Raw genomic sequence first — 10,774 nt, 5'->3', positions numbered from 1 at the left:
GCCAAGTGAGGCTTGTCCTGGCTGGCCAAGGGCCGGGGAGCGGAGGGGAGGCTATCCTGGAGGCAGGGTGGGCAAGGGAGCTGACCTCCTTGCAAGTCGCGGGAGAGCCCCTGGGAAGAGAGGCTCATTCATTCATAAAGAGACCACGAAAAGTTCCTCCGCCTCTGCTTCTCACGAGCCACTGGAGACCAGCATTCCAAATACACACCTTGGAATTCCCAGGTGGGCGTGGCATACCAGCATCGGGGGCGTGGCCTAGCAGCGAGGGGGCGTGCCTTCCCTGCGGCGTCTTTGCCGAAGCGGGCGTAGTTGGCCAAGGAAGAGCGAGGGGCGTGGCCTGGCCGGGAGGCAGGCGGAGCTTCGCGCGATGCCCCGCCCACAGCCCATATAGCTCCGTGTAGCACCGCCGCCCCCTTTTGCTTTCCACCCCCCTCCCCAACCCCGGCCCGGCCATGACCCTGCGGAGGCTCCGGCGGCTCCGGCCCGGGCAGCAACTGCACGAACCGGCTGCAGCGACGACGACCACGAGTGTGGCGGGCGCAGCGGGCATCCTCGGGAGCCGAGCATCGGAGCGGGAGCTGGAAAGGGCGCTGGCGGCCTCGGGGGGCACCTTGCCCCGGGCCAGGAGGGTGAGTGAGGCTGCCAGCCTATCCCCACTTTCCTGGGAGTAAGCTCCATTGCCTATAGTGGGACTTACTTCCGAGTAGACCTGCACAGGATGGGGCTCTGAGAAGCTGCTGCAGCCGCGGGGAGAGGAGGGGTGGGACTGGGGCAGCAGGGACCCCAAGGTGCAGCCAGCCAGCCATCACCCACCCGCCGCCCCTTGCCCAGCATCGTCTCCAGGGCGTGACCCTTTGCGGACCCAGTGGTAGCAGCAGCCCTTCTTTCTTCCCTCCCAGGAGGCGAGGATGCAGCCTGCTGCGCGGGGTTGTCCCGTCTCACCCCCTCGGGGAAGCGGGGAGCACCAGTGACCGCCACCCTTTGCTCTTCCCTCCGCTTCTCCCCTTGTAGTTACTTCTGCACTCAATTTCCGCCAGTCCTTTTCAGCACCAGCGCGTCTGTCCGCCTTCTGAAGTCCCTCCTTAGCATCCTTTACGCACCCCGCGTTGCTGTCACTGCCACGTTTACCTGGGAGTAAGCCCCTTTGATCATAATGGGACTTGCTTCTGAGTAGACGTGCATAGGATTTGGGCTCACAGGCAGCAAGTATGGTGGGAGGTGGGGGGCAGGAGATTGCCATTTACCTGCTTAGGGGTGCAGCAGGGAGGAAGGAAGGCAGGGGAGAATGATGGGTTAATGTGGGGCTGATTAACAGCCCAATCCTAGGCAAGTCTACTCAGAAGTAAGTCTCACTGAATTCAATGGGACTTGCTCCCAGGTAAGCATGCATAGAATGAATCAAGTAATCTTGGTTTTGCCCCTTTTATTATCCACACCACACAGTGGCATAATAAAGTGTGGGAAAGGTGGCACTTGGGTACTAAGGTCATAAAGGCACTCTGTACCCTAAGAGTACCCTAAGGCCTTTATGACCTTAGTACCCAAGTGTCACCTTTCCCACACTTTATTATGCCACTGTGTGGTGTGGACAATGAAGGGGACAAAACCAAGATTACTTGATTCCTCATTCATTCTTAAAAAGTACCCTTTGACCTGGGTAACTCCTTCCTCACATAGACTAATACTCTTTTGAAACTCAAACCTGCAGCCCTTGGCACTCTGTGAACTAGATGTTAACTTCAGAAATAGAGAATCCTGTCTAGCGCTAGCTGGTGGTGGCATGACTCTTTCTGGGTAGAGTTTCTGGGTAGTTCATACCTGTCAAGAATTATGGCATGTAGTCTAATATCTGAGATCCTTTAATATGCCAGGTATTCAGCAGCAGTCTGCCTGACTTTGCTTTAGGGTTTGCTTTGGGTTGTAATTTAAGGATGTTCTCCTTGGGGCATCTCTTAGCTAATGATAAAAACGCTGAGGCTGCAGTTCTGTTGATTGCATTGGCTAGAATGTATGTTTTAATTTTAAAATGGTACTCTTCCATTTTTTGCCCTGCAAACAATCACACATGCAAAAACAGTGTATAGGAGACTTGGAGACAATTCTGAGGTACTGCACAAAAACACTCCTTGAATCTCCAGCTGTTATTAACATTAGTAAATAAATGCATCCACCTGCTGTGAAGCCTGCAATTGAAAGGCAGTTACACTGAACTTGGTGGGATTCATTTCTGAGTAAGTGTGTGTCAGAGTGTGTTGTGGCTAACACAACCTTGACATTTGGGTTTAAAACTGTCCAGCTGGAAGGGCATTTCCTGGCTTGGGCTGTGTTCGTCACTTGCTGTTGGAAACTCAAGCAATACGTGGTTTTGGTTCTCATTCCCCATCTCTTAACTTTTTGGGAAGTCCCATCCTGGTTCCAGACACCAGTGCAGCACGCAAGGGGCTCCTTCCCACACAGGGTGCAAAGCACGAAGTGTTGCAGGTGCCTGTGGATTTCTTCATCTACAGGTCCCCAACCATGGTATGGGCCAGTCTGGAGCCTCCAGGGCCCCAATCTTGCCCATGGGGTGCCCCCTGTCTCCAATGAGCCTCTGACCCTCTAGAGACCTGCTGGAACCTGTGCCGGCCGCACACAACTGCTCTCAGTGTGAGCATCACTATTCAGCCTCTCACCTGAGCTGTGGGACAAGGGCTCCCTCCACTGCTTGCTGTTTTACATCTGTGGATGCAGCACTGGCAGCAAAGGAAAGGCCGCCTTGCAAGACTGTCATTCATTCATATAAGTTCCATCTCTAATAAATTCATTTATGTAAATTTATTATTCAAATCAAATTTGAAATTTAAATTAATTTTTTTTCCCGGCCCCCGACAGTGTCAGAGAGATGATGTGGCCCTTCTGCCAAAATGTTTGGACACCCCTGCTCCAGACTGACAACCAGGGTGCCAGGGGTGGTGTAGTGGTTTGGGAGGTGGACTTAGACCTGGATGATCCAGGTTCAAATCCCCCTTCAGCCACAAAGCTTCCTGGGTGACCTTGGGCCAGTCACTTTCTCTCAGCCTCACCTACCTCACAGGGTTGTTGTGAGGACAAGAAAGAGGGGAGGAGCAACTGTGTAAACCGCCCTGAGCTCTTTGGAGGAAGGGCGGTATAAAAATGTGATAAATAAATAAATAAATAAATAAATAAATAATATTAACAGTATTAACAGTATTAATATGTGATTGAGTTCCCTAGAAAGTGCCATTGATTTAACATGACAAAGTGGTGTTACCTGGAGTGGAATTGAAATTATAGCTAATCTGTTTGTAGCTTTAGTACCTCTGGGAAATGTTGATAAGGAATCCCTTGGGAGGGGAGAAAGGGATGATATACTGGAATGCTGGCAAGAGGCTTGAAAACAAAGTTCTGCCAAAGGCTTGTTCATTGTCTGCTTGCCTTCATGCTTATAGCTTTACATTGTGCCTCATCAGGTTAAAATGCTCCTGATTGGCATGGTGCAATCTGCTAAGAGCCTGTGATCATCTCACTTTAAGTGGTTTTTTAAAAGCATAATTGTACATCTTTGGACATTCTTTCAGTCATGCTGTGGTGTTATAATGTAACCTATGCTTTTCCTTTCTCTGTCAATTAATCCTGTTCTCTTTCCATGAATTCTCATTCTGTCCATGTATATAAGTGTGTCACATTTCTTTCTAGCTTCATTTTTTTTTTAAGATAGTGGCTGAATTTATGTGGCCATTTGCACATGGGCCATATTGGTTTTGAGCAGAGGAATAAAAGCACAATAAACACCCCTTAGAGAATCGATTCTGGACAATTTTCACATCAGCAGCATAGACAGGGCTTTCTGCAAAGCCCTCATCAGAACTAAAAATTGCAGGCCTTTTAAGGACAGCCACATACATGTGTCACATCTGGCTTGAAATGCCCATACTCACTCCACAGATAAGTGAATCCTCTTGATCACCTGTCAATTGATCAGGTATTCCCTAGGGCAATTAATGTGAATAAAAACCCATTGTGAGTTCTCTCTAATGAGAGACAGTGAAATGGGGTGCTTAAATGGTTTGCTTGCTTTCTTCCCCAGCAGCAAAATAAAGGCTGATTCTACTTCTGTATCCAAGGCTTCCTTTCTCTTCTCAACATGTTTTGTGCTGGTGTTAGTTTTCTTCTTTTTCTGAGTCTTTGGTAGACTGTCTTGATGTGGTGACATGCAAGTGCTTTTTTAAAATTGGTACTTTTGAAGTGTGTGTTTTGTTGCTCTTTTCTTGTCTGCACCATGTGTTTTGCATCTTATGGCTTATATGCAAATATGTGTTGTAGAGCCTCATTCTCATACTCATTTGCACAAAATGTAGTTATTGCTAGCACAAAGTACAAGGGAGGAAGACAGACTGGTGGATTCAGCAACTCATAAGAATATTATAGCCAGTTCTGTTTTGCAAGGACAGAGGTGCTTCCAAATCCCAAAAACATCCCAGTTATCCCTTTATGTCTATATCCATAGAGAGCTCAGAATTGCTACAAGATATTTAGGAGTGATTAAATCTGATCACCTGACAAAATTTCAACCAATAGGGACCAACAGTAGTTGGTAATGATTTTACAGAACTGGCCATGCTGCCCAGGTTCTTATGAGTTACTAGGATCTCTTACTACAACAGCTAAGATGAATGGTTCTTGGATAATGCAAGTTTTGCTATGTTAGCAATATTTCTGGCACTGCAGTGTCACTCCTGAAGGCATGACTATTTCCTTCCATAAAATTCACTTGGAACAACTCATTTAGCCTGCCATAGTGCCAAGTATTTGACTGGATTGGGGTTAACTGCATTAGTTAGCATTAGCATTCAACTGATACCTTGAACAATGGGCTAGGTAAACCCTAAAGCTGCTGAATGGCTGAGCTATTGACCAAACCAATTTGCTATTTAAATGACTTAATGGTTCTAATGAGTAACATGTTATGATAATTTGGTGCAGAAGAAGCTAGCCCATCTTTGCCCAGTCTATAAAATACTTTCATGTCTTTTCTGAACCTTGCCTTAGCTTAGACCAGTGTTTCTCATACTGTGGGTCCGGACCCACTAGGTGGGTTGTGAGCCAACTTCAGGTGGATCCCCATTCATTTCAATATTTTATTTTTGTAATATATTACACTTGATGCTCCCATGGTATGTGGCTGCATTTGGGGAAATGTTACAGATCTGTACTTTTAACAAGCTATTATGTATATGCTTTTAACAATGATAGTCAATGGGATTCACTCCCGAGTAAGTGTGGTAGGATTGCAGCCTAGGATTGTTAAAACTTTTCCTGCTTGATGACATCACTTCTGGTGTGTCCTGACAGATTCTCATTCTAAATAGTGGGTCCTGGTGCTAAAAATTTGAGAACCACTGGCAGGCAGCCCAGTCCTGAGCTGCCCAGCATGCAGACCTGCAGCGGCACCGAAAGTTACCTGGGGGAAGAGTTTTGTCCCCTTCCCCCAGGTAACTGAGTAACACTGCAATGGGGTGTTTCAATTCTACAGCAACCCAAAGGTCGGCGTAGAATCAAGAGCCTCCATGTTGGGCGGCCAGCACTCCCACCCCCAGCATGCCTCCCCTGCCCCCGCTTCCCTCCCTGCTGCTTGCTGCTCCGCGCAACCACTGAGTGGCGGAGCTCTGGTGCTCCACTAGCACTAGTCCAGAGCTGGCCAGTGCTGGGCTAGCACCGGCACTAGGGCCCACAAACGTGCCTTGTAGCACATTTGCAACAGTGAGTGAAGGCGGTGAACCAGCACGCAAAGTTTAGACCATTACGACTTAATAGTCAAATGACAGGGAAAGCAACAATAAGAATTCCAGGGTTTAGTTGTCTTTGGAGCATTATCTTTTCCCCAAAATATTTTTTCAGGAAAGCACCATATTTCTCTAGTTCTTCAGCAATGTAAAGCTGTACAAATACTTTTACTCTCTTCCAAAAGCTGCAGATCAGTCACCAGGGTTTTTGGTATCATTGTACTATGTGCTTAGAAAGAACCCTTCTTGTTGGGGTTTCCAGATCAAATGTCAAGAATACTTGAGACTTTACACGTCTGAATAAATTTTGCTGTGGAATTTCCTCTCCCTCAAACTCGTGCTACTTGAACAAAGTTCTTCTTCAGCTACTGTAACCAAACCATAATAACTGAATATTGCACTTCCAGTTAATGCTGCTGACTGACACTCCAGTTAGAGCTGACTTTTAAATGGTACGCTGTAATCTGGTTTTTGCATTAAGTCCTGCAAAACCAGTCAAGGCAGACCACTGTTCTCATGTCACAGATGGGTGACTTTCCCAGTATCACCAAGTGACTCTCTTCTAGCACTCTGCCGATAGCATCAGCACTCTGCCAATTGAGCCAGGATAAATGTGTGGATTGTCCCTTAAATACATTTAAAAATCTGGGCTTACTTATCACCATTGTCAGACTTGTGTCATGGTGAGACCTTGCCTGTCCTGGGCTTCTGAAGAAAATGCTGGTTTTCTTGCTTTTACTCTTGTTCATCTTTCCTTTTGTTGGTATATACAGTAGAACCTCATTAAGTTGACCACCCAAGGGACTGGAGGAAACAGGTCAACATACAGAAAAAAAGCATTTAAATATTATCATGTTTAGCTCCCAGGACAACAAATACAAGGCCAAGTTATTATTTAGATTGGATTTTTTAAAAGTTTTATTGCAAATATAATGAGAATTGATCCTCTTGTGATGCTTACTATTTATATCATCTATAGGAAGAGACAGAGAATAAACAGCCCATAATCAGTGTTTAAAAACAACCCTGAAAATTCATAAGCTTAAAAAAAACTGTAGGTTAAAAAAAGTACTTGGTTTCATAGCAGACAGGCAGACCAATGCTATCCCTTGCCAGCCCATAGCATGTAGCCTGTTACATAGCCCCAACAGCTAAAAAAAAACCAACACTTTTTTACTTAGGCTGCCTGGCCTCCACTGGGTCTCCTCAGATTCACTAAATGCCAGAAGGTGCTTGATACGGTCCCTCACTAAGAGCTGTTTTCTCAACTCCACAGTCAGGGAATAAGAGGACAGGTCCTCTCATGGATTGGGAATTGATTGAGGACCAGGAAACAGAGAGTGGGTGTCAATGAGCAATTGACAAAAAAAAGTGGAGAGAGGTGGGAAGTGGAGTGCCTCAAGGATCTGTCCTGGGGCTGGTGCTTTTCAACATCTTCATAAATGACCTGGAAACAGGGATAAGCAGGGAGGTGGACAAGTTTGTGGATGACACTAAACTTTTCTGATTGGTGAAGACCAGAAGGGATTGTGAAGTGCTCCAGAAGGATCTCTCCAAAGCGGGAGAATAGGCAGCAAAATGTTATGTTGGCATCCTTCAGTCTTGTAAGACTATGGTATCGTGCTCTGAATGGTGGTTCTGGAACAGAGTGTCCTCTCCAGTGCGCGAAGCCTGGGTAAAGTAGGTATGGAGGATAGGCTGTTACCCATGCAGCAAATCCTCCCTCTCCATGTCGCTGGAATGGTCCAATGGAAAGGCAGAAGCCAATATGGTTGGTTTCAGCGGCGTCGCAGGAGTTGCCAGAACGTGACTGTGTTCAGCCATGAACTGCCTCTGGGACTCCGGCTCCGGATTTTGCCTCGAGGTTGACTCCTGAAGCCTTTTCCATAACTGGATGTAGCCACAAGGCAGTGGAGGTTTGGGATCAGAGTTTTCCTTCTCTCAGATAAGCTGCCTTCCCAGGCTATCGAGTCCCATCTACCTGGTGGCTGTTTAGTCGCCTCTTACGACAAGTACAGCCAAACAGAGGGCCTGTTCTTATCCCCAGCCCCCAGGGGCAGCAAAATAGCAGTTGTGTTTCAATATAAGTGTAAAGTAATGCACTGGTGATGGGAACCAAAGTGAAAGGGCAGTGGCTTCACTATTCACAAGCAACCTCATATCCCTCACAACTTGGTACATGTCCAGGTACAGTTGGCAGCCGGCACAGGTCTGTTGGCTATGTGCAGTGTGCTCACCTGTAAAAACCCTTTCGCACATGCACTAGCAGGTGTAGTGGAGGGATTGTCGTGTGGCTTCTTGCTTTTCCAAGATGGGACAAACCAGACAAAACACAGGCCCTCAGTATCGCATTCAGTGGGCAACTTACGGAGGGTAAATTAATACTCTGTGCAATGGTTGAAGGGGTCAAGATACAACTTATGGAGGTGTTCAATATAGAGAGGTTGGTCTCCCATAGTGTATATGCAGTGTCTGTCCATACTGTGAAAATTAGGTCAACTTAAGGAGGTGGTCAATATAGAGAGGTGGTCAACTTTGGGGGTTCTACTGTATTTAGATTAGCAGTGTGGCACCTGGGTCTTTATTATTCTGTAAAGCACTTATCACATGGCTGCTGCTGAAAACAGCATCCATGTAGCAAGTATTCCACCTCCGTGTTGCCACATGAAGCAGTGTCTAACCATGTGAATCAGGACTGTCATGCAAGGTCCCCCCCCACACACACTGCCTGTCATTGGTTGTTGCCAGCAAGGGGGACGACGACCTGCTGTGTTATGGGCCCCCTTCATGCAGCAAGGTTCACAGCACAACACAAGGGTGGATAACTATATAAGGGATCCTGTTCTGGCTTGTTGAAAGAGTAATGTACAGCCTGGTTCTGGAAGGGTGGGATGCTCAAAGGGCATATGCACTGCACTGGTTACCAAGGACACATGGTGTGTTTTTTCCTTTCCTCTGTAGGATTCATGGAAGTACAGCCCTGATGGTTCCCTACTTACTGCTTCTAGGTATTTTAGGGTAAAATCATGTTTGAAATGTACGTCTAAATGTCTTTTCTAATCATCCCCAAGGCTCACACCTTATCATAGGTTACAACCCATTTCTAACCAGTGCCCACTCCTACTTTATTACAGCTTTGCCCCCCACCTCCCTTCACGTGCAACATACAGTACTTAAGGATAGTCTCACTGACACGCTACATGTGTATGAATGTTAGGAGGTGCTGTAGCTTGTGAAAAGCATCCTAAGGCAATTTTTCTGTCCTGAATGAGTACCTCGTGGGAGCATGGATTTCTAGAGCGGTTCATATCCTGTGTCTGAGTGTTCTGTCCTACTTAAGGGGAGTTGAGGATTGGTCTCCTGTGGGGAGTTTTTAAACAAAACTAGATGAACCTATTTTCACCACCTAAAGCCAGGGCTGTTTGGTCCTCAGTGCTGTCTAGCATTAGGATTCTGAACTTCTTTGTATTGGTTGGGGAAGGGGGGGGTAAGGACTCATTTCCTGTGCAGCTCTCCACATCCCCTAATAGTATCCTGTGGCTATGGTAGCCTGTCTCTACCTGCAGAGATAACAGCTGTTAAAAGGAACTTTGCATGCTGTAACCTATTGCAAAGTACTTGAGTGCCAGCAACTGTTGCAAACAAGTTCCTGAATTACCAGGTTACAGAAGTTTATCTTCTTAATGGCAGGGGATGAGGAAGGAAGGGGAAGGCTGAGGGGCGCCTGTCTGCGGTGGAGGGATGACGTCTTTGCTAAATATCTTGGCTACCGTGACATCACTGTTGTGCAGAACAGGAGTGGCGTTGGTTGGAAAGAAAACGGAACAATGGTCTGAGGAGAGATGTGCGCGTGATAATGGCTAGTAGCCTAGCTTACACTGTTGGTTTCAAAGTGAAATCCTAAAGCAGGTGTTTTCACTCGTGTGCTTTCACTCATGTGTCATTTGTTTCTGTAGGAGGCTGCATGACAACTCAACCACTTTGAAGCTCAAACCGATTCTCCCCTGGGTGTATGCTTGTGGCAAATTAAGAAGTAACTAATTGCCTTTCTATGTCGTCCACATACATCAGTGTCCCTTGAACTTCTGAGCTCTAGAGCTCTTTCTACAGAATCAAAATTGCAGTGGCACTTCACTCTTATACCTGAAACGATCTCATTTTCAGAATATGGAAGAACAAGAAGTCTCTCCTCTGAGAGGAACTCATTTCTTCTCCCCCCCCCAATGTTTGAGTCACCATAAGCTCAGAGCAGTGACGCGCACAAATATTTTATTCAGTATGTGTTTATTCTACCCTTCGAGGAGCTTAGGATGTGAGGTGCTTGTTTCTCCCTCTACATAGTTGATCCTCACAACAACCCTGTCAGATAGCTTAGAGCAGGGTCTCCAAACTTTTTGGCCAGAAAGCCGCGTCAAATATTTGGTATAGTGTAGAGGTCCAGAAAAAGAATTTAAATATAAATAAATTAGAGATGAAACTTAGGTGAGTGAATAAATGAATGAATGGGCTCATTCATTCAAGCTCTCTGGCCCTTAGAACACCCTCTAGATGCAACCAGAGCACAGCTCCAATCATGTTTGGTCAAGTGGGCTAGAGGCTTTGAGGGGACAAGAGGCTCGCCGCGGGCCGCATCTGGCCCCTGGGCTGGGGTTTGGAGGCTTAGAGGATGATTGATCCTTGGTAAGTTTCAGGGTAGAGGAGGGATTTGATCCTAGGTCCCATCCCCCCCAGCTCAGCACCCTAGCCTCTACACCACATTGATAGACAGCTTCTTCTGAGGTCTGGTTACTCTGCAGCATAGCCACATCTGGATCCAGTCAAATGTGTAGGTGAAGATGCAACACAGTTGACCATCTCTTTGGAGGCTGATGGAGGAAGGAGCAGGGTCAGAGCAATAATTTGCACAGAGATGTCTCGAGCAGCTTCTTCTAAGGATGGGTGCTGTGGGCTCACTTGAGCTTTAAAGATTTGATTTCTTGTTGCATGCCACT

At 46.7% G+C, this 10,774-nt stretch overlaps 1 protein-coding gene across 1 annotated transcript in view; it reads left to right on the top strand.

Annotated features, from left to right (window-relative positions):
* Positions 1–439: 439 nt before the first annotated feature.
* TAMALIN (trafficking regulator and scaffold protein tamalin) overlaps positions 440–10,774 on the top strand; it is a 29,531-nt gene continuing 19,196 nt past the window's right edge. Inside the window, exon 1 of the mRNA XM_066616594.1 lies at positions 440–629. Within this exon, the coding sequence (XP_066472691.1) occupies positions 453–629 (177 nt within the window). The 5' untranslated portion in view covers positions 440–452. The remainder of the gene's footprint in view (positions 630–10,774) is intronic.

The sequence above is a fragment of the Tiliqua scincoides genome, chromosome 2, assembly GCF_035046505.1.
Source record: "Tiliqua scincoides isolate rTilSci1 chromosome 2, rTilSci1.hap2, whole genome shotgun sequence".
Lineage (NCBI taxonomy): Eukaryota > Metazoa > Chordata > Lepidosauria > Squamata > Scincidae > Tiliqua > Tiliqua scincoides.
The sequence above is the reverse complement of the archived record's forward strand: the minus strand, read 5'-3'. Positions and strand labels throughout refer to the sequence as shown.